Source organism: Brugia malayi, assembly GCF_000002995.4.
Source record: "Brugia malayi strain FR3 genome assembly, contig: Bm_v4_Chr3_scaffold_001, whole genome shotgun sequence".
Lineage (NCBI taxonomy): Eukaryota > Metazoa > Nematoda > Chromadorea > Rhabditida > Onchocercidae > Brugia > Brugia malayi.
The window spans coordinates 13,791,397-13,817,239 of record NW_025062477.1 but is presented as its reverse complement, the minus strand read 5'-3'; the positions used below and the strand labels follow the sequence as shown (position 1 = coordinate 13,817,239).

The 25,843-nt window shown below is 23.1% G+C and overlaps 2 protein-coding genes across 2 annotated transcripts; both read right to left on the bottom strand.

Annotated features, from left to right (window-relative positions):
* Nucleotides 1-1,187: 1,187 nt before the first annotated feature.
* Bma-cle-1 (Uncharacterized protein) lies at nucleotides 1,188-4,580 on the bottom strand (the record flags this gene model as incomplete). Its single annotated transcript, XM_043081110.1, has 8 exons — nucleotides 1,188-1,370; nucleotides 1,639-1,760; nucleotides 2,226-2,357; nucleotides 2,505-2,651; nucleotides 2,742-2,914; nucleotides 3,263-3,425; nucleotides 3,993-4,100; nucleotides 4,400-4,580. The coding sequence occupies 8 exons, from the start codon at nucleotides 4,578-4,580 to the stop codon at nucleotides 1,188-1,190; spliced, it is 1,209 nt and encodes a 402-aa protein (XP_042937044.1).
* An 11,797-nt stretch (nucleotides 4,581-16,377) lies between these two features.
* Nucleotides 16,378-17,415, bottom strand: Bm8329 (Uncharacterized protein; the record flags this gene model as incomplete). Its single annotated transcript, XM_043081109.1, has 2 exons — nucleotides 16,378-16,407; nucleotides 16,891-17,415. The coding sequence occupies 2 exons, from the start codon at nucleotides 17,413-17,415 to the stop codon at nucleotides 16,378-16,380; spliced, it is 555 nt and encodes a 184-aa protein (XP_042937043.1).
* Nucleotides 17,416-25,843: the final 8,428 nt, after the last annotated feature.

The following is a 25,843-nucleotide window of genomic DNA, read 5'->3' as shown; positions in this document are numbered from 1 at the left end:
AATTTTACGATAATTTTTCATAAAAAAAGATTTTGCGCATAATATCAAAATTTTTACACTTAAATTATTTTTAAAATAAAAAATTATCAAATAATAAATGAAAAAATATTAAATTTAGAGTGACTAATTATAAAAATTTGAATTTAGAAATTACTATAGAAATTAGAAATTTTCATACTTCAATTATTTAACAAAAAATTTTAAGTAAAATATATTAAATGCCTTGAGGGTGTGATATAAAATTGTGACCTGAATTAGTAGATTAATTTTAAATTAAATTACTTACCTATTTTTTATATATAACATAACAAAATATTAAATTACTAAACTTAACATTAAAATAATATTCAATTAATCAAATAAAAGTTTAAATTAAAAAAAAAAAAAAAAAAAGAATGCAACTGAGATTATTAAATGTTTGTTATATTATAAAAATACTCAATTTTATTATATTAAAAAAGTTAACTAAATTTAAATATTCAAATTTTTGCTTTGCTTAAGCATGAAAGTATCAAAAACTTAATTACTCAATTAATTAATTTAATCAGCTAAATTTTGTCATTTTGACTTATCAATTGAATAGTAATTAGTAAATATGCATATTTTGTAAAATATTTGGCTGTTTTTTTTTATTTTTTTAAATCTAAAAAAAAGCAATTATTTTCTAAAATAAAAATCTTTTAAAATGTTTTATAATTTTTTTTTTAAGCCAAAAAGACAATTAGTGCAATCTTTAATGAAAACAAAATATAAAAAATTATTTTCTCTCCCAATTTATTACTGAGATAACAGAAAATAATTTAATTATAAAATTAAGTACTTTATTGATTTATGCAAAACACTAAATTAGTAAACTTATTTTCATTGCTCGAAATTTATATAAAAATAACTAACAATGTTATTTATCCTTTTTAATTTTTAATTTAAATAGCAAACAAAATTCAAAAAAAAAAAACGCTAATTAAAATAACAGAAATAACAAAATTGAAAAAATTGTGTCTATTTTTTAAATGTTTTATAGTGAAAATCAAATTTAGTCATTTTTTATATTCTATTAATTTAATTCAATAAAATCTTTGAATTGTTTATGTTTTATTTTATTTACAATTGAAACAAAAAAAAAGATAAAAAAAGAAAATATTTTTAAGGATCATTTTTTTATTTTAGAATAAATTGATAAAAAAGAATTAATTGAAAGAAAAAAAAAGAAAAAAAGTGTAATTTTTAATGATTTTAAACCAACGTTGAAATTGTCCATTATCCCGTAAAGGTGCATCCGGATCACTGTTACACTTTCCGGAATGTAGGGCAATGTCGTCTAAAGCTAACCAAAATTGATTACCATCTTCTTTTCTCACTTTGAATGATATCTGAAGAAATCGTTGCAAAAATAATTTAAAATTACTCATTAATTGTTTGCAAACATTTAAATTTTACAAAATTTAATCCTTCCTTAAAGTATATTAATTTTATAAAATTTGCATAGCTCAAAGTTTAAAGCTCAAAATTTTGCATCCTTTAAGTGAAAAATTCACTGCAAAATAGATGGAAATTTTAATAACAATAAATTATAATTTTTTTTTTCAAATTAAATGATAAATTGAAATTTAAAAAATGATTTTGATAATGAAGAAAAACCTGAAATATATGATGCGAATTAGTAAAATCTAAAATTAAATGATGCCATTGCTCTTTTGGCATTTCTTCTAATCTTCCTTCTATCAATAAATTATTAGGTAGCAATGAAACAGTGAGTGTACCTAAAAATATCAAAAATAGCAATTTAAATTAATATACAATTATATTATATTCTTAATATTAAATCATTTAAATTTTTAATTTGTAAAAAAAAATATTTGTTTAAAATTTTTAAACTTTCAATAATTTTGATTTTATTTAAAAATTAATTGTCTTCTCAAAATTTTAAAACATTGAAAAAAAAAAAAAAACATTACTAAGATTAGCATATCAATGCATAAAATTAAGATTTATAAAATTATTTAAAAAAAAAAAAAATAAAATAAAATTGAGATTTATTCAATTATAATTATAATTTTTCTTTCTGAAAAATTTCTTAGAAGTACGAAAAAAAAAATTTTTTTAATATTTATATTAAGAATAAATCTTATATTATTTGATAGATGAAAATTTGAAATTAATTTGACTTCTTTCTGAAATAATTTGAAATATTTGAATAATTTTTTTGAATATTTCATAATGCCAACCTTTGCTGAATTGTTTAACATAAATCCATGTACTTAGACAATAATTATTATCAGTAAGAATGATTGGTGTTGATATCAAATGACCATAATTCTTATCAAATATTGTTGATTGTATGCTTACAAAATGTTTTGCTGTAAAAAATTGCTAATAATAAATTTTAAATTTATCACTTTGTAATTACAATAATTTTTAACGATGTTAAACATAAATCATAAATGCATTTTTAATTTAATTCTAAATTTCAATCATTTTAATTATAAATGTAATAAAATACATACCTGATCGATCTCTTAATTCATTATAGCTTTTAGCTTCAATCATTTTCCATTGAAGTGGAGCTGTTGAATCAGAATAGAAGAAACATTTTTCTGATTGCTCAAAATTGAATCGAAGTTCAATCAGCTTTGATCCACCCATTAATGCTACTTAAATTATTATTAAATTTTATTAGAAATATAAAATACTCCAAAAATTGCTTAAAATTTGAAAAATTTAAAATTTCTTCAATTGTCTACCATTTGGTAATGTTTGGATAACTTCTCGAATAGTCCATGCTGATTCGATTCCATTTGGCAAAATTATTTTAATGATAATTTCGTAGTCTGTTGCTGGTTGCAAATTACTAAGAAGTACATATGGTACTGTTGATGTTACCGTTTCTAAATTCAATGATTGATATTCACCGTATCTGAAATAGCAAAAAAGTTTACAGTACGATGATACGGATACTGTATCATATACTTCATCAAAGATATTTACCGTATCTGAAATAAAAAATACTGTATGATGATACGGATACTGTATCATATATACAGTACCCAATAATAGATCGAAAAGAATAAAATAGGAAAAAAATTTATGAATAAATTTTATTTTATAAATATCGTTTTAATGCTTATGATTAACTTATAATTTTGTCAAATAATTTTACAAAAAATTCAATAAGATTGAAATTTTTGTAAAATTTTGTAAATAATATAAAATTGATAAAACTTTTTGAATTAAAATTTTTGAAAAAAATTTATTGTTTACATACTGTATCACATATTTTCGTTTTCGAAATAATGATCTGATGCTTTCAGATTGATGATCATAGTAAATATCAACATTTGGATCCGTCCATTGTATTGAAATTTCAGTGGGTGAAATAGCATTTGCTTTGACATTTGTTGGTCTTTGTAAATTAATCAATTGTTCATCTAAATTTCTTCTTTTAAGAAAAAAATTGTCACTTTAAAATTTTAGTTTGTTCGAATTTAATAAATAAAATAAAATTTTGATAACAAAATTTTAACTTTTCTAAGCATATTTTTTGTTATATTTTTGTCGAACAAAAAAGCAAAAAATTTTTTTGTTATATTATTAAAAAATAAAGAATTGAATTAAATAATCATTTCTGTTAGTATAATTTATAGGTAAAGTGTCAATTTTGCAAATAAATAGATTAAAAAATTAATATTTAGCTTATTAACTCTCAGATTATTTTATGCGTTTATTATTAGTTGAATATTATCTACAATTATATAATTTCTATAACATAATTATATTATTTTTATATTTCTATAATACTTTTATTTTATATTTTTTATTTTTATTTTTATAGCATAATTAAATAACATAATATTTATTTACTATGATTTTTACACTTAAGATTAAAATTTTGAATATGTATGTCTTTTTTTAAAAATAATCAATAAATTTTGAAATTATTTTCTTACTCACGGATTTCACGGATTTCACGGACCTCACGTTCATGAATCTATTACCTGAATTTTTTCCAATTTCGGTAGTAGCGGTGAAAAGAACCTTTTCTGAATCTTCACCATCTGCTTCATTATATGCAGTTAATGCAAAAACATATGTTGTGTTAGATTCTGAAAAAAAGCAAAATTAGAAAAATTTAAATTTCATGCATTGATTGCAAAATTTAAACAAAATTTTTGAATTTATTAAATTTAAATCCAAAATTCAAATTCAAAACTTGATTAAAAATATATTTGAATGAAAATCTTGATTTTTGAGCACATTAATTATGAAGCAATTTTCATTTTCATTAAGTTTATTTAATTAATAATTGAAAGTTTATGCATATATTTTTGTTATTTCAAAATAAATAAAATTTATGTTAACTGCTAAAAAAAAAAGAAAATTTAACAAATTTAAATTTGCTAACTAAGTTTATTAATTGTAAAAGCATTGGTATTAGCTCCTTCAATAATTACACGTCGATTTGGTGTACCAATTCCGTATGATATCGTATAACCACGCACCAATATTTCATCAGCTGTTGCTGGTGGATCCCACCATAATGTTATGCTATTATCATCCGTTTTCCAATGTACATTTTCCGGCATATCCGGAACACGCCATTCTTAATAAAAACAATTTCTTTCTCTTCAAAAAAAAAAAAAAAAAAAAGATTTATCTTTTCTAAATTTTCTTTTTTTTTTCTTTCATTGAATAATTTTTCTAAATCAATTATGCTTCTACAATTTTTTGCTTTATAATTTTTACAATTTCAAATTATATCTCATGAAATCTTTTCTGAATATTCAAAATTACTGCAAATGGTTAACTATACTTACTAATCGAAATAGTTTTGTGGAAAAAAAAAAAATTTAAAACGAATTTGTTGAGAAGTTTAAAAGTGGGAAAAGTAAGAAAAATTGTAAAAAAGAATTAATCGATGATAAAAAACGAAAAAAACGAAAAATGAATAAAAACCTTCTTGTGCGACAGTTTGTGACAGCCAATGAAATGCATTGAGTAAGGAAAAAAGAATTGCAATAAAATTGTTAAAATTTTGTCTCATCGCATTTTATTGCTGCCAATTTTTCTGAAATACAAACAAACTTTTCAGCTTAACTAAGATATTTTTCTTTCATTTAATTAATTATTGAATAAAACTTATAAAAAAAAAAAAAATGAAATCAAAACTTGCTGGTAATTGAGCAACTAAATTAATTCGTCTAATTATTATGAACAAATTTGCCATGTAAAAATTAGCATTGTTTTAAAAGTTAGGATAAATAATTTGAATCGTAAAATAAATTTTTGAAAAATTAAAATTTTAAAAGTTAAACTTTAAAAGTCACAATTTTAAAAGGCAATAATAGTTCTGAAATTTTCACTATGTTAAACATATAAACCCAACAATTAAATTATCAATTATGTCAATCGTAAAAAAGATGAAAAAATTTTTAAAAATTAAAAATGTAATGAACTGATCAAATTTTCAACAGCGCAAATAAAATTAGCATATATTTTAAAGGCTAAAATTCACAAAACTTTTTGCTTAAAATCCAAAAAACTATTATCATTAAAAAAATACATATAATTTTCATATAACAAAATTTAAATTTGAAAAAAATTAACATATGTTAAATTATAAATTTTTTTAAAAATTAAATATTTGTCTATTAAAAAAAAAAAAAAAAATAACAGTTTTAACAGTTAGTTGAATAAAGCAACAAAAAATGAATTTGAAAAATTGAAGCAAAAGGATAAAACGGAAAAAGCAAAGCAAAATTTTTTTTTTTTTTTTATCGAATTATTTTAAAATTTTCTTTTCTTTTTCTTTTTTCATTCATTTTTGACTTTTGCGGCGTATTTCAACAACCAAAACATTCTGTAATGATAAAATGAAATAAAATAATCAAATTGATCATTTATAAAATTCTCAAATAAAATGTTCCAACTTACTGGATGGTACCATTGGTACCAAAATAACCTAATTGAGCTTTCTTTTTTGCAAGCAACAATATTGTTTATATGCAATGATCTTTTTTTTAAAAAAACAAAAAATTAGCAAAATTTTTATTACTAAAAATTTTTTCGTAGTTTAATTATTAAAAAAAGAAAACACTTTATTATATTATTAATTATAGTTTGAATGATTTTTCATGATTTCTTTTAACTTTCGTTGATTTTTTTTTTTAAGTATAATATAATAAAAGTAATTAATTATAATTAATCTATCAAAAAAAGAAAAATGAATTTATTATTTTTTTTTCCAGTGAGAAGTTTTTAGTTGAAAATTTTTCATTTTTCATAATTTATCTTATCGTTTAATTTTTAAAAAAAAATTTTTTTATTTGAAATTAAATTTTGCAAAATAGTTTGAATACATTTAAAAAATTATATTCTGTAAATAATACATTTATTATTGCTAGGATAATAATTGTAAATGAGAAAAATAAATAAGTAAATGTCAACGTTGACAACAACAATAAGTACTACTATGATTGTCACCTTTATCCATCCATTCATTCTTACCAATCTTAATCATTTCCTTCTTTTTCGGCTTCATTAACCTGTGACATATTTAATTAGACAATACACTCACCTTTTGGTCTTCCATAATAAACAGCTTTGACAAATGATTTTAACACCAGAAAATATGAAGAAATAAAGAAATAGCCTAAATTTTCATTAAAAATTTATATATGTCAAACCTAATATGCTCGAATATTTTAAATGTTTAATTGACAATGATAATGATAAGATAATGATAAGATAAATTTTATCAAACATTTAGTTTAAATGCAAATTGTTTCATCAATTTTCTTAGGAATATTTTTCCTTTTAATTAAAAAAGAAAAAATGAAAAACTGTACGACAAATTTTGCCAAACATTTATTTTAAATGCAAATTGTTTCATTAATTTTCTTGGGAATATTTTTTTTTTTTTTTTTTTAGTTAAAAAAAGAAAAAAAAAAATGAAAAACTGTTTGTTGAAGGAAAAGTCTGAATTTTTTTGAAGAAATTGATTTATGAAAAATAGAAAAATTGATTTGTGAAGGAAAAAAAGTTTGAAAATTGTGCAAAAAAGATGTCTTCTGTTTTAGCCTTAGGCTTTAGTAATACTAAAATGTGGCCTTTTTTCTTTTTGATAGATGAAGAAAACAAAACATAGAATTTGTGAAATTTGATTTAAATTTGATTTTTATCTTCATCATTTGTTTAAAGAATTTGCTAGAATTATTTCGTCGTCATTTTTAAAGTTAATACAACTTGGGATAAGCCTTATAACAACAAAATGCTTTTAACTTAAAGTATTAAAAATAGCTTCTAATATAGATATTTAAATTAATTAATTTATAATAAATTAATATTTTGCATCAAATAAAACATTAAACAAATTATGACCATAACAAAATTTACAAAAAAAAAAAAAAAAATGAAATAATCTAAAATATTTAAACTAATAGTTTTTATAAATATATACAAATATCTGTTAATAGATTTATTATTTGCAAATAAACAGTGCAATTAATAATTTAAATAACAAAAAATTAATTATAATTAACAATCATAACAAATATATAAAATTCAATTTATTTATTAGAAAATTTTTCATGAAAAAATATGAATAAAATTGATGAGTAAAAATATTTTCTAATAAATTATATTTGTAATATTATATTTTTTTAATAGAATTTTTTCTCATAACTATTAAATATTATATATATATATATCAAGTAAAAATTAATTAATTATTAATTAATTGGTACATAGTATACATTAGCCAATTGTTATGTTTTATTTTTTCCATATTAATTTATATATCACAAAGATATGATAAGGTGATTACTTTATCAAACATATATAAATATTAAGTATAAGCGAACACTAACGTGAAACTTTTATACGTATATTTTACCTAACATAACGTCAAATATTAGCTTACAGTACTGTTTTTCACGTACGTATAATTTTTTTCATTTTAGTCAAAGATTCATTCTTTTTTTTTTTTTTTTTTTTTTAATAGCAAACAAAAATTTCTGTTTTATTCATTTATTTACTTTGCTATTTGCTAATATATTTGTGATAATTTAATGAAGAAAAGCATTCGGTTTGTTTATTTATTTAATTAAATAATTGCTTATAAATGATCTTCTAAAATGTGGTAAAATTTTTTTAATTATTTTTTTATCTATTAAAATAATCATTTATTTGTTAATCAGAAATCATTCCAACTATACGGTAAATTATCAGTGACAATAACAATTTCCAACATTAATAATTGTTTGTGTATAATAATTTTTAATATCAGTAATCATTTAAATATAAATTTACGGTAAGTAATTGATAAATACTTAAATATATGATTGATTATTGGAAGATAATATAATGCTAAATTAATTACTAACACAGAGAGCAAATATTTCTTATCACTTTTGTGATAAGTATTACAAATTGCTGCTCTCAAATGAGCTATTAATAATGAAATAATAGTAATTAATAAATTAATGATGTGTTTCAGTCGATAAATATGATATGAAATGATAAACTTATTTTTGTCACTTAAATAATTTATATATTTATCAGTATTTAATTTCCTTTTAGAGAGAAAACATTAAGTAAACTGATAATATATTCATATTTAAGATAAAAATAAAGGAAATAATATTGAGAGCAGTAATGGAAAAAAATGATTGTTAATCAAAATTTGTTGAAAAAAAAAAAAAAAAAAAGAAGGAAATTCTTTTAAATGGAAAAAGGAATTTCAAAATGTTTAAAATAATGTGAAAATTTTTTAGTTAGGAATAATTTTAGAAAAGATGAAAAAAAAAAAAAAATACATGCAAGTATATATTATTATATCCTACAAAAAGATTTAAAAATCAAAAAATGTCGTAAAATTCGTTTTTTTTTTTTTCGTTCAATTATTTTAATAATAATAATAAATGCTATTATACTATAAAGTAATTAAATAAAGAAAATAAATCAATATTATAATTTTTTATTAAAAACCAATAATAATAATAATGCTAACACGTAATTTCATCATTTTTCCGTCAAATTTACATATTTCATCGATTTACTTTGTCGTCGTAGTAAGAGTAGTAGTAATTGTTGTTGTTGTTGTTGCTGATGTAATTAAATTTTTCTCGAAGAGTGAAAATCTTGAATGATGCTTCAACGAGTAGGACAATGACGATGATAATGATGATGATGATAATAATGATAACAACGAGGATAGTTTTTGATAAGTTGAATAAAGCTAGATAAGGATTATTAAGCTAACTATATGCTAGTTAAGCTATGTTTACAACAAGTTAAAGGTATCTTATGCAAATATTAGCATTCATTTCTCTCTCCTAAATATATGAAATTTGCTAAAACATAAATATTAATTAATACAAGAGAAAAAAGAGAGAGAGAGAGAGAGAGAAAAGAAAAAAATAATTTTTTCTTTTTTTTTTTTGAAAATAAATTTCAAAAAATCAAAATGGAATGATAATTTCAAATGTTGAAAAGGACGACAAAAAAACCCATCCAATACATTCTTTGTTTTTTTTTTTCTTTTTTCTTCGCTTCTCCTTTTCAAATCTTTTGGTGCCAATTTTCTTCACTTCCTTATTGATTTCAGCAAATATAACAATTTTTTTTTGAATAAGCCAAAATTTATCTTTTCAACTTATTTTATTGCTTTTACAAAAAAAGGAAAACAAAAAAGTTATTTTTTTATAAGTTTTTAAAATTATTATTTTTTGATAATTATTATCAACTATGATAAAATCATATTTTTATCTAACATTTAAATTATCATTTTCAATTTTTTGTTTGTATTAGCCATTTGAAAAAAAATTCATTTATTTAATTCCAAAACTTAAATACATGTATTTTAGGTAACTTACAACTTTTATCGTTTCCGGAATTATTATTTTTTTTTTTTTTTTTTCTGGAATTATCTCAATTCCAACTTACTGTTACGCAATTTGTCAAATTTCATATTCTATCTTCATTAATTCCAACTTACTTTCTTACTTTTTGTCAAATTCTCATACTAGTAATCATCCAATCTTTTAACTGTATTCATCTTTCTTAAAATAGCTGAAATGATAGATATTACGGTAACGAATAATTTTACAATAAACTTAAATTACTATCAGAATTTACTCTCATAAATTTCTTCTAACTTTTCGCCTAGCAAAATTCATCTTAATCGTCTAGACATCTCTAATCAGAGTAGCATTTTATATTTGTCATAAGAATAACCTAAATTAGCCATTCAAAATTCTTAAATGATAATTAAATGATGGAATACTCAACAAACCTAAAATGCCAATCTTTCCTTTTTTTTTCAAAATTTAATTATCAATCAAAAGAAATTTTTCTTATTACGACAAAGAAATCATAATAAAAATGAAAAAAAAACTGAAAAACTGAAAAGTTCAAAAAAAAAAAAAAAAAAAAAGAGAAAACGAATAAAAGAAAAATTTATATCTTACAACAAAGATTCTTGTGCGCAATAATTTTTCATATATAAAAAAAGAAAAACTTTACATTAATATTTGTAAGCTTAAAAAAAGCTTAAGCAATTTTTAATTATTAGCTAAACTGTATTAGCAATTTCTGATCACAAAAACAATTATTATCAACAATGATTATTGATTATTTGTTACAAAAAATTTTTGCAATAAAAGATTAATTAACAAATCGATGATAAATATCAAATGTAAGCTAATCAAAAGCTCACATAAGCTATCAACAGTGTCATAAAGTTTTCTGGTAAGATTTATATGAAAGTGTCACATAGAAAAGTGGAAGAGAACTAATTTCAAAAATTCAATTAACAATTACTCTTTATAAACAGGTGACAATTCTTATTTCATGCTAACAATCAGGTAAACATTACCTGAGGATTGAACTATTATTAAAGGAAAACAAAAACTGAATTTTCTTTTAATTAGCAAAATGTTTTTTTTTTTTTCTTTTTAAATATACTATTAGTTATTTTTGGAAACAGAAAAAAAAATGATTTAAAATTTATTGAAATAAATTTAGAATTTATTGATTTATGATTGTATATGCAACAAAAATAGTATGTATAAATAGTTGAGAAACAGTTCATAAGTGAGGTCATTTTTCGTTTTGAATTTTTTGAAATTGTTATGAATGATTAAAATATTGATGTAATTTTTATTTGTACAAAATAATTATATTAATTAAAAAAATTATTTTTTAATTATTAAAATTATTTCTCATTGTTTTTGTTTTTGTTTTTTTTTTTTTTTTTCAACATTTTATTTACTTTTTCTCCTCCATTTTTGTTTTTTTTTACGGGAAAAATCGATGAAAATTTGAAATACCGATGAAAAGAGAAATTTTAATGTGAAAAAGTCTTTTGGGAGATTTTATTTCAGCGTTATATAATTTCATTTTCTTATATATTCTTTTGTTTATGTTCATTTTTTGTATGCTTTGTTTGAGCATTTAAATAAAATTTTCAAAAAATATATTTGTCTAAATTTCTTGGAATACTAAATAGCACTAAAGAAATACTTGGCATTAGTTGGATCAGTTTAATTAGCAGTACAATTCAAACTAATTAATTAATGAATAGTAAGAAATTGAAAGCTAAATAAGGAAATTGAATAATTATGTAAGTAAATTTACAACGATTTGTATAACAGTTTGAACTAACTGCTGAATACATTAAATTATAGTCCAAAGTGATTAATTGAATATTTTAAATTTTAATTATTTGATCGCTCACCACTTCCTTCTTTCTATTCGTTCTTTGTCTAAAAAATATATTTGCATAAAAATTCCATAACTGAAATTATTCCATAATTTCTTCTTCTTTTTGCGCTTTCATCGTTTTATTTTCACTAACCGATCAAATTTTCTTTTAATTCCTAACATAATTTAAAATCAAATCTTCATAAAGAATAAATCTGTTAAATACTGAAAATAAAAATTATTGATTGATTGATCGATTGATTAATACAAAAATATGGCAAACTCTTTCAATCAATCACTTCAATAAATGTTAAACAAACATTTGACACAGTTATCAAAAAAAAAAAAAAATTAGTGCTATAATTTTATTGCTTTTAACTTATAAAAAAAAAAAAAAAAATGAAAATTTTAAATGATCAGTAAATATTGTAAAAGATAGTAAATATTATTTTTTTTTTTTTTTTTTTTGAGGGAGAAATTATAAAAAATCGCTTTCGCAGTCGGAAAGAGGAAGCATAGTCCAAAGATGAAAATAATTTTTGATTAAACATTTTGCATTTTGCATAGATGAAAAGAAGGATGAAAAAATGTCCCCAATTTATTTGTCATCTGATTGAAATAATCAAATTTGAAATGAAAAAATAAAATTATTCATAATCATTTATCAAATATATTTTATTGTGTAATTATTATCTATGCACAATAAATATCTAATAATGAAATGAATTATACAAAATGATAGAAAAGGATGAAAAGGTGACAAATGATGAATTTAAAAAAAAAAAAACAAAGATGTGAAATTGAGAGAAAGAGAGATAAAAGAAAAAAGCGAGATAGAAGTGATGAAAAGATGATGGAAAATATTTGAAAAAAAAAAAAGATTAAAAATAAAAAAAAGGGATGGTAGAGGACGATAAAAAAAAAAAAAAAAAAGTTTAATGTTTAACAAAAATGATAAATTAAAAACAAAGATGTGAAATTGAGAGAAAGAGAGATAAAAGAAAAAAGCGAGATAGAAGTGATGAAAAGATGATGGAAAATATTTGAAAAAAAAAGATTAAAAATAAAAAAAAGGGATGGTAGAGGACGATAAAAAAAAAAGAAAAGTTTAATGTTTAACAAAAATGATAAATTATGATGACAAAAAAAAAAAAATGACGACGTAAAAATAAAAATGTGGTAAAATTTACAGAAAAAACGATGAGCATTGTAAAAAGAATGAACAAGAAGAAAACAACAACAAAAAAAAAAAGCAAACCGAATCCGGTTATCCGGTTAGAAATTATTCATATGTATAATTCAACAACAATTAAGCATAAAAAGGAAACTTTTTCGGCATTATGATTAAAATGTTTCCCATCTTATTATGTTTTTCAATGACAACAAATTTCTCTTCCGTTATGGACTTTTTTTTTTTTGCTTCGCAAATATGTTTACATATTTGTTTTCTTTTTTCTTAAGGTATGTTTGTTTTGTCTATACTTTTGATTTTTTTTTTTTTTTTTTTTTATCAACGATATGTTTTATTTATAGCTTAAGCTTACACTGATCATTTATAAATTAGCAAATCAGTAGAGAAAATTTTTATACTTAACTATTCGTTGTTGTTTCAAATATTCTTCGGCAATTAGTTTACTTGTTTACTTTGACAATTTACCTTGAGGTAGTTAATTTAAAGTTAATTAGAGGCAACTTTTATTCATTTGTTTGTTTTTTTTTTTTTTTTTGTGCAAACTTTTAGAATGAACTGATTGGTATTTGTTTGTGATATGATAATGTTTCTCAGTATCTATCCTGAAATTTACGAATAGTTACTGGGCGATTAAGACTTTTGCGCTTTGCATGAATTTAAGTTTTTTTTGAGGATTTGATAAAAATTTTATCAACTTCTAGCCATTTCACTAATCCACTCATTCTGCAAGAAAAAAAGAATTTCACTTTTGTGATTAAATGTAGTTGCAAAACTTTAAAGAGCAATTTATTGGTAAATATTTCTTTAATTGCTGAGCAATCACAAAGATTTATGACGACAAAGCAACAGGGAGAGTAAGCAGAAAAGTTGGTGCAAAGTATAATTTTGTTTGATTTCAAATGGAAATTAAGCAAATGACATTTGCGATGACAAATTCAGATATTATAGTTTTAGATTGAATTATGAAAAATTATTGTTATTGCATTGTTTAGCTTACTAATTACATATTTTTATTTGCTTAGTTCAACTACTTATTGTTGTTGCATTCGATTAGCTATTTAGTTTGTTTTAATTAGCTGTGCAAAGAGAAAAAGTCTAAAAAAAGCAAAAAGTCAAAGTACTTTCCGACACTTTTATTACTTACCATGCATTTTCCCAAGGTATTTTGTTTCGTTTTTTTTTTTTTTTTTTCTTTCATATTTTCAAAACTTTTAAAAATTTTTAATTTTGAATTGATTGTAGAGAATTGTTACCATTTGATATAACAGTACTACTAAATTATTATTGTTCTCCTTACATCATTTTTTTTTTTTTGAAATTTTAATAAAATTAAAAAAAAATGGTCCAATTTTTTTCACGTTTTACGTGAAGTGAAATCACACGTTAACTACAATACATAGATCTAAATTTGCGATTTTTTCTTTTTTCTTTTTTTTGTAGAATTATTTTTGTTTGTAAAACTTGTAATATTTGTTTGAGTAGAACCCGCAACCGTTCAATTTGAAACACACTTTATATTCACTATACTACAAATTTCAACGTGTTGCAAATATTGACGGAAACGTGTTCTACTTGTAAACACGTACACAAACTTTATTGCTTATCAATAAACAAGCGACAAATCAATAAATTAACAATAATCTATAAGCAATCAATAAATGACAAATTAATTAATTAACATATAATCAATTTGATAAGCTTATTTATTTCTTATCAGCTCTTTCCTAATACCTTAATATTTCGCATTTTTATATTTTCCTCAAAATAAATTACAAAAATTTTGTCACAGTGATGGAAAAGAAAAGAAATAAGATTGTACTTTGATATCAATTATTCAAATAATTGATAAGAAAAGTGTGAACAAACAAATGGTAAATTAATATATTCGCAAAATAGAAATAATTGAAAATGAAAAAAAAATAAATAAATAATCACTGATTGTTTCGAATTATTATAATCACTGATCTCACAAGCATTTTCATCAATTTATTTTGGATTCTTACTGTTGGTTTTAAAAGCTAATCAAGAAACAATTAATAATTAAAATAAGAAAGAATTAGCTGAATTTTATCACTGATAATATTTAATGATAATTCCTCATTAATAGAAATCTTTCTCGTACACATTCTCCTATTCTACTATATTCGAAAAAAAAAAAAAAGAGAAAGAATACAGTAACTTAACAGCACACATTCTTTATAAATTCCTTATATTCTCAATTGATAAGAAAAGATTGAAAGTGGCAGTGAAAGAAAATTGCGCTGTAATTCCTACGTTTGCATTTTTGTTTTTTTATTTAAACAAATTTTTTATCTAAACAAAGGACAATTAACTAAATAGAAGACAACCAGGTATTAAATGAATTAAAATTATAAATCACAACCTAAAAATCCAATTCAAAAAAAAGAAATTACGATCAATAAATTAAAGCTAAGCATTCAAAAACTTTGTTGGATGAATCAAATGCAATATATGCTTGCTATAATTTTTCATCTAATTAAATGAAATGTTAAAACGGGAAAAAAAAAAAAAAAACAGAATCATTTTCAAAATAGTAAATTGAATTTTTTTTGTAACAAATAAAATTCAAAACTGCTATATTATCTACAACTTGGAAATTTCGTTTTCAATGTAACTTTAAAAAAAATGAAATAATTGAAATTCGAAGTGAAATTAGCTGTCACTTTGATTTGTCACAGTCACAGCTTAAGAAGAATTTTTGAGTGCAAAGCTATGATCGCTATTTTTTGGATGTATTAAATACCATATTGTTATCAAAAAACTCGTCTTAATTAAACAATTTCAAATGAACAATGAAAATTGATAAATCGAATGCTCAGAAGTGAAATAATTCAAATAGCTCTCGAGGAGAATGCAAACGTTCATGAGAATATCAAAGTATTAAATGATAAATTTCTAAGTTAATTCATAAATCAGCAGCATATCTCGGGAAATTTAGTTTTTATAGACATATAATTTTGCATTCCTAGAAAGATCAATTGTGATTTGATCAATTTTACATATCATTTGATCAATTTTTTGATATTTTTGATACTTATTCTATTTGCCTTACTTGTTTTTCTTAATATTTCTTGCAAAATTGACTTGAACCAAAAAAATTTTTCCTTAATTATAAAGTAATTATGCAATTTTTTTTTTTACCTAAATCGAATGGAAATGAATCAGTAATGTGATTTTATCAAATTAAGGTATAACTGATACTAATGATATTCTGTCACAATGATTTGTTGTCAACTCTTTGTTCCAATCTGAAGTTGCTATTCTAATGTCTCGAGAAAAACAGAAAAACTCCGTTTTTGGAATACTGGAAAAACTAATTGATAAAGGATCTAACTGAAAATATTTGAAATAATTTCAGAGAATTTCAAAAAAAATCAGCGAAGTGAATATTAGAGAGTTATTTTTTATTTTTAATATTAGAGAGTTATTTTTTTTTTGAATATTAGAGAGTTATTTTTAATAATAAATCAATTTTCAACCAATAAAAACCAAAACACCTGTAAATTGATAAAACTAATTATAGGTACTAAATGTAGCACATCAGCTAGTATTTATTTATCTCAATGTTTTGTGCTGCTGCTAATAAGTGAATTATTGAAAAAGACAATGTACAACTAGTAAATAAAACAAACACTAAAACAAATTTTGGAAAAAACCAATCTTCTCGGAAAACTTTATGCACTTCCTTCTACATTGATATGAAATTGATGTTAAGTGGATTGAGAATTTTAATTCTGCATATTTCAGAGAGATTAAAAAAGCAAAACAATAACCCACATAAAGCATCAAAAAGTCATCCCATTTGACCTATAAGAAGCTAAGATATTATACACAAAGTATTATTACCAAACAATTTTCAGTATAACATAGCACATATTGATTAAATGAATATTCAAATGGGGAAACTCCAATATTAATTGCAAAATAAAAGAAAATCCCAAATTGGAAATAATCCCCGAACTTTTCAACAATAATATCACCCCGATGATAAACAAAACCCCAATGATAAGCAAGCCCCGATGATGAGCAAACCCCGATGATGAGCAAACCCCGATGATATGCAAACCCCGATGATGAGCAAACCCCGATGATATGCAAACCCCGATGATATGCAAACCACGATGATAAGCAAACCCGATGATGAGCAAACCCCGATGATGAGCAAACCCCGATGATAAGCAAACCCCGATGATGAGCAAACCCCGATGATAAGCAAACCCCGATGATAAGCAAACCCCGATGATGAGCAAACCCCGATGATAAGCAAACCCCGATGATGAGCAAACCCCGATGATAAGCAAACCCCGATGATAAACAAACCCCGATGATGAGCAAACTCCGATGATAAGCAAACAATCAATCGCAACTAACGAAGTTCTGGCAAAAAAAAGATAAAATCGTAGATCTATCGCCCAGGGTAAAGACAATTGCAATGAGCGCCTTCTTTCCCTTTCAAAAAAGATAATTACAGTAAGCGCCTCACTCCCTGCACATAGTGAAATCATTGATGCGCGCAATTAATATGCGCAGATATACCAAGGAATTCTTTTTTTTCTCCTCAACAAGTCGTTAAAGTGATAAATCTGTCTTTCATTGTGGTGAAATTTGCACATGCAATCTCAATTGGGCGGTCTTGTTACATTGTCAAATGGTAGAGGCGCATTAGGATGATGTGACGAATTACTATGTGTTACGTACTACTTAATCCTATCGTTATGCAAATTTAGTGTGAGAGAGTTTATTGTATGTGACATTGAAACAGTTAATTTGCTAGAATAGAAGGCAAATTCCCTCTGGCGCACAAAAACAAGATGAAATGTCATTGTAATATAATCAGAAAGGAGAAAAAAACTCCTTTGGATATTTGCGCATACTACAAGGATAAGCGGTTTTGGTATTCATAGAAGAGATTATGCGGCGCTCATTGCATTTCTCTTCTTCCATGGCAATGGATAATTGATTGATAGTTTACTTATCTTCTTGGTAATATTATTGTTGGAATTTTTGTTTTCAATTTGGGTTTTTCTCTTCTTTGAGAATTAATGTTGAACGTTCTCTAATTAAAAATGCATTTTTTCAATATTAGGTTAATCTTAATTCCGTCTTTTCCGTAAATTTGTAAAAGTAAATTTAATAATTTCTCATCCCTGACGTATAGATTAGGTTAGGATATTAAATTAGAATATGTATATTTGATATTAGATAATAAATCTTAAATTAGAATATGTATATTCGATATTAGACAATAAATCTCGACATTAATATATTGTCTACAAATATTCTTTTTTTTTTTTAATATAATTTAAATTAATCGTTTATAAAGGTTTAATGAGGATTTGATATAAAGTAATTCGATTTTTGCATTTACTACAATTGAATCTTAAAAATAACTTTATAAAGAAAAAAGAAAGAAAAAATCGTTTTAGTTTTTTTTGATAAATATTAATTTGTAAATAGCTGCAATTTCTCGAGTACTTCTAATGATCATTGGTGTTTGCATCATGACTCAAATAAACTACATATTTGATTAAAAACATAAAATATTCTAAATTAATCTATACTTTAAGGAATGAGAAACTTATTGAGCTTAAAGAAACATAAATTATAAAAATTTGTGAAAAAGATAATATTTCAATATTAATTTGCAAAAAAGGAAAGAAATGCCAAATTGAAAACAATTCTGAAAATTTCTAAAGAAAATAAGCAAAACTATCAATCATAATTGATGAAATTGTAACTGTAACAAAAAAAAAAAAAAAAAAATTGTAGATCCATCACCATGGAAAAAGAGAAATACAATGAGCGCCGCATATCTCTTCTGTGAATGTCAAAACCGCCCATCCTATTAATATGCGCAGATGTGAGATTTTTTTTTTTTTTTTGGGACTAATTTGGGATTCTTTTTTTTTTTTCTTTTGCAATTAATATTGGATTTTCCCTACTTGAATATGCATTTAATCAATAATGTATTTGAAATTTGTTAGATAATATTTTTTTTGTATAATTCTTATAGATAAACTCAAATGGAATGACTTTTTGATGTTTAATATTAGTTAATTTTATTGTGAGTAAATTGTAACTTTTTTTTTTGAAACTGTTAATTATTAGAGTTAATTATCAGAGATATATAAGTCTATCTTTAGGAGATTTCAATTTTATTTAAAAAAAAAAAAATAATCACATCTATCGATGTATCATTTACTTTTTATTTCATTTTAGTAATGTGTTTATATTGAATGCATAGAATGTATCTCTATCATTTAATTTTAAATTAATTAAATTTTTATTCAGCTAATGTAAATTTCTTACTGATATCAAAAAAAAAAAAAAAAATGATATGAAATTTCCTGAATTCCTGATTTCCTTCAAAAATTGTTTGATGTTTGTTTTGTTAACTGTTTACGGATTATTAACATACATAATTTGCAGCAATTTGTCATCTCTACCTCCAGCACTCTCAATTTTCAATTATTCTACAACTGATTGTATATTTTACCGGAATAGTTTGCCGGAATACAGATCGATTAGTTTATTCTAGCAAAATTAAGTGATCAAAATGTTTTATCGATTTATTCAATCTAATAATTTTTTGATGTTTTTTGTTACTTTCTTCATTGTTTATGTTTATGTTTATGTGATTACATTATTTTTCCAATGTTTATGGTATGTTTCCAGTAATTATACTATAATTATAAAAGAAAATTATATGCAATTATAAATTACTTAATGCTTTCTCTTTTATTCTAATATTTTTTATGATTTTTGATGCATATTTATGTTTCATACTTTTTAAATTTGAATTTAGTTTGTCTTTTTTCAAAAGAATAAATTATCACAGAAAATTCCACTTAGTAGTCTGATTTGATGTTTTCTTCAGAAAAGTATTTCTGTCTCTAACTGTAATTCAGAACATTTTTTGGTTTTTTTTTTTTTTTTTTCCTGAGAAAAAAATTCATCTAATCTTAAATTTAGGAGTTACTCATTTACTTAAATTATTAAAATACTTTAAACAATAGGAATTTCATAGTTTTAATCTCATATCACTAAATTCTCGAATTGCTACCTGGAAAAGTTGGTTGAATATATCATGTCAATGTAAAGCTAAAGTGTCACAACTTAGTTTGACATTGACATTACTTAGAGTCATACTTCTTATCTTGTCGCAGTTGTTTGGCGCAGAATTTCATTAGGATGGAATTATCTGATCTAATCTTCATTATATCTTGTTTATTTTCTCTGTGTTTAATAGCAAACTTTAAGATTGTTAAATTTCAAAGAAAAGAAAAAAAAAATTGTCAATGATAGATTGTAATTGCTTTTATTTTCATGAATTAAATTTTTTTTGTTCCTTTTAAATCAAAGTTTTTTCATTTCATTGTTAACTTTTTCGATTTAGAATTGATAGAGTTTTAATCATTAAAAAATTTTTTTTCACTCCATTTTCTCCAATTCATTTTTACTTTTTTCTTTTTTTTTTTTTTGTATTGATCAATTATTTGTTTGCTATTGTTTATGTTTTTGATGTGTTTTTGTTGATAATTGTTGATAAAATAAAGTAAAAAAGTACACCTCTATAATAAATAAGCAAAGTACTGGAATAGTACTGAAATAATTTCAGGTGTTGAAGTAATTTTAGGAAGACAATGCGTGTAAATGATGCTAAATTGATGTGTGGAAAAAGAAATGGGGAAATTTGCAAGAAAAAGAAAAGAAATTTCACTTCTTATCATCAAAAGAGATTAGCATAAGAAGCTCAAATTCAAAGTCAATAAAAAGTTATTTGGAATAATCGAGAAATCGAGAAATATTAATGTTCGGAATAGTCGAGAAATATTTATTCGGAATAATCGAGAAATATTTATTCGGAATAATCGAGAAATATTTATTTGGAATAATCGAGAAGTCGAGAAATATTTGTTCGGAATAATCGGGAAATCGAAAAATATTAATATTCGGGATAATCGAGAAATCAAGAAATATTTATTCGGAATAATCGGGAAATCGAGAAATATTTATTCGGAATAATCGAGAAGTCGAGAAATATTTGTTCGGAATAATCGAGAAATACATTTTGATGACAAATATAGCATAAAACATTTTTCATGCAAATTTCTAAAATTATAGGGAAGGAAATAATAAATTCAATGTGTTTTGATGCAAATATCTTCTAATTACTACCAGATAAGTACTTTTTTCCTTTTTTTACTAAGTTTGCATTATTTATTTATTATTGTCTCTGATAGAAATGTCATAAGGAAAGCTAACAAATATAGCGATGAAGTCAGAAAGAACACTTAAATTTACCCTCGAATTTACCCTTAAATTTGTTTGTGTAAGTGAATTTGGGTTTATCCAATAAAAGTAGAATAATTAATTCTATGAATTTTTTAATTTAAATCAACATTTTTCATTTTAAAATTTATTTTCCATTTTTCATTTCTTTCATAATTTGCATTTTTTTTCTTCTTTATTTGTTTATTTGATTGATTATCTTCCGATATTTTGTGTTATCTTTTTTGTTTTTTGATCTATTTCTCAGTTATTTCTTTTGTTTCAAATTTAAGGGTAAATAAATAAATATACAATAAATAAAATAAATAAAAATAAAAAATTTATTGATTTATTCAAATGGTTCAAAAATTTTAAATATAAATTGGAAAATAAAATTAATGAAATTTCATTTTGATTGTAGTTGAGAATATTTTAAAGAAGCATTCAATTCTATGAAATAATTATCTTTTATCAGTACGAGAAATTGAACTTATCAGTGTAGTATATCACAAAGGTTGACAAATAATCATTTGACATTATCAGATTGATAAGTTTGATAAGTTTCAATGATCTGAAGTATTATTTCATGAAATATATTCGATAAAATAAATAATAAATAAGGCAGAAAGAGAGAGAGAGAGAGGGAAAGAGAGAGAGAAAGGGGGAGAGATTTTGATGTTGAATAAAACAAACAAATTGATTTAATCATCAAATTGAAAAGACAACATTAGAACTAAATAAATAAGAGAGAGAAAGGGAGAGAGAGAGAGATTTCGATATTGAATAAAACAAACAAATTGATTTAATCATTGAAGAAAAAGGACAACTCTGTCACTATAATTTGTATTTTATAAATAAAATACAAGTAGTAGTGATAACAATAGTGATAAAAATGATATGGTGATAAAATGAATGAAAACAGAAAGGAAGAATTAGGAATGGGAGAGAAATGACATATCATTGTCTCATGCTTACAGGTATATAATTAAACAATATAAATTAATAATATGTTTACAAATAATCGATCATAGTTATAAATGAAGTTGAAAAGATACACAACTGAAATGATTAATAATAAATAAATGGCAGAAAAGAGAAAAGAGAAAAAGGACAAATTTATTTGGCACTGAATTAATTTAACATTTCAAAAAATAAAAAAATAAATATCAATCATTGAAAATATCAACAAATCAGATTGGATTTGTTAGCAGAAGAAATTACTCATTTAAATTTGAAAGAAATAAGTTAGTATAGCTAATGAGTAAATTTGCATAGATAGTTTGTAGTATCATTAAAATGAATTCAAACATTAAAATTTTTAAAAAAAAAAAAAAAAACTCAGTTATCATTGTTACAAAAATGTTAAAATATTCGTTCATTTTTAAATAGAATACTTTTGAAAAAAAAAAAAATTTTAAATTGCACTCTAATTTTGTTGAATTTTGTTATTGACAGTTTGTAGTTTTAAATGTTAAAAAGTTTAATGAAATAATGAGAAAAACGAGCAGCACAAAAAGTTTATTTATCTTTGAAATTTAAAATTCTTGAATTGATTTATATTAATTGAACATGAATGAATGAATTGTTTATATTTTATGTTGTTATAATTAAATTTATACTCATTTTCATATCTATTTTGATTATCATTTGTATCTAAATCATTGTTAGCGATATTGAATAAATTAAAAAATGAATCATTCATCAATTTAAATTTAAATAAGATGATTTTTAGTTTAAAAAAACATGGAAATAATTTTTAAAATTACTAAAATATTAGTTGTTGATCAAATCGATCCAATCAAAATATCTAAATCATATCTAATCGAAATGTATTGATCCTAACTTGTTGCATTTTCTCTATTTTCTATAGAAAAATACCTGAAAAATGATGTTTCCGGTAAATTTTTGTTTATTACTCTTATTTTCACTCTTTTTCTATATTTCTTACTACGATCAATTTTTTTTTCCAAAATTTTTTTTTTAAAAAAAATTTTGGAATAAGATAAAATATGCAAAGTGCAATTCAGTAACACTAATTTTTGGAAAAAAAAAAATTTGTCTAAAATTCTAGATTAAACTAATTTGAAATTGAGTAAACATAAAAAAAGAAACTGAGAAAAAAGTAATTTGTAAAGTAGTAAGCAGTGTAAAAAGAAAATCAAAAATTCACAGAGAGACTAAAAAAAAAAAAAATATATACTCTAACTTTTGTAAACAAGAATGCCAATACAGATCAGATCAGATCATTTAGTTCATGATGATCAATTTTAGAGCCATTAGGAATTATAATTCTCGACGATGATCAAATAAATTATGCAAATCATCCATATACTAAATTATTAGCACAATTTTCTTGGAGAATAATTTAGGTAAATAATATTAAATAATTTTTACTTTGGCCGATGTATGTTTATTATAATAGATTTGAATTATTAGCAGAAATAATTTGGGTAACTAATATTAAATAATCTTTATTTTGGCTAATGTATTCTTATTTATAATTGAATTAGAATTAAGCCAACCGCTTCTAAGCTTTTTATATTGCGCTATTTCAATTTTTTTTTTTTTTCTAAATACTTTCTAAATATTTGATAAATTAAATTTTACTGCTATAATACCTTCGGACATATTTGATATTCATTATTACTTGCACAATACAATGCAGCAGATAATGACTTGCATACCTTGCAGAAAGCATTTTTAACTTTTTTTTTTTTTTTTTTTAAAAGAATTTGAAATAAGCCAAATGATACTTATCAAACTTTTTTAGTTTATTTTATGATAAACTGCCCAATCTCACATTTTGGGATTTCCAATTGATAACTTTGTGATTCGTACATTTTATTTTATTGTTTTCTCTATGTGCTCTCACTAATTAATGAATCCAATAGTTCCAAAAAGGGCGCAAATGGAATGTCACAGATGAATGAAGTTGCAATACTCGGATAATTGAGATTTCGTGTAGATTTATTTTGTTGCAGCTGCGATCGCAATAATGTTGATGAATATGATATCGATTGATTGGGACAAATGGGGCGAGGCGGCTTTGGTACTAATTTCAAGCGTTGATTGCGCTTTACTACTACTTTTCAGTAAAGCCAAAACGATTTACGTAATGTATATCTGTTACATTTGCTACCGCACACTCTATCAAGTAATGATAACAATTGCGCAGTACGTTTTTTTCTTCTGTTTTTCAGGAAGATAAGTTAAATGCGTGGGCGCAAAAGTTATTTCCCTTTTAGAATTCGATGTGAGGAAACTTTCGACAATCATAAATCAGTCACGACAACATATCTTATGATTACGTAATTCAGCCACGTATATCTTATAATCATGATTACGTGTCCTAATCGTAATTCAGCCACGTACATCTGGTAGTCATGATTACGTGTCGTAATTCAGTCACGTATAACTTGTAATCATGATCACGTGTCATAGCCGTAATTCAGCCACGTATAACTTGTAATCATGATCACGTATCATAGCCGTAATTCAGTCACATATAACTTGTAATCATGGTCACGTGTCACAATGGTTCTCATAAATTGCCTCACGTTTTAGCACTGAAATGTGAAATGGGAAAAGGCTTCTGTTTATGTGCTGAATGATTCATCGAATTGATGACTAACTGTGAGATCTAATTGTGATTATTTATTTATTTATGATATTGTGAATAGCTATAAATTAGTGATTATTAATACAGATGGAATTTGGCTAAAAAAATGGTTTGTGAAAGTTATGGCTTAATATTTGGTCTCAATTCATTTGTGGCACTTATCTTGCAAGCATTTTTAACTGCCATCGTTGTTGATAAACGTGGCTTTGGCATGACTGTTAGGTCACAGGTTACTTTATTTATTGAATTGTTTATTAAAAAATTAGTATTAGTATTATTATTAATTATGTTATTCCAATTTAATGTTTTTTTTTTAAATTAATTTTTTTAATTGTTATACTATAATTAATTTTAAACTGTCATTCAAACAAAGTTTACAATTTCAGTTTTTGGCATCTGTCATGCAGTAATTACTTTTATTTTGCTCTGTTCAATTGCACACAATTGAATGAATCATCGATTCAGTATCACACATTTTGTTGATTAAACTGCTGATACTGTTTTAAAAAAAAAATAAACCTTCCAAAAAAGTCAATTTTATGGATGGAAATATGGATGACACTGCGAAGTAAGTAGTTTTAGATAATCAAACCTGATAAGAATGATAATCTGATATTAGCAATGTTAAAATGATTGCCTTACCTAATTTTTTATTCGCAAACGATGATAACGATAATGATAACAGCAATGATTATAATCTTAACGATTTAGCGATAATAATGATAATGATAATGATGATAACAATAATTGTATATGTGCAGAAACAATCATTTTATTTCACTTACCAATTGCAAGTGATTATAATAGTGCAATGAGAGTGATGATAAGAATAATCATGATAATGATAACACTGATATGTTTTTTTTTTTTTTTTTTCAAAAAATTTTTCTGTTGCAGACACACTGATAAATTAATCATTCCTCTTCGGTTTGTTATCGAAATGTCGTCACTATCTTTTCAGTTTTTAATTTTGAAAATGAATTTCTGAATTAAGAAAAGAAAAAAGTTTTAAAACTTTTTTTGTTTCTTATTAATTTCTTATT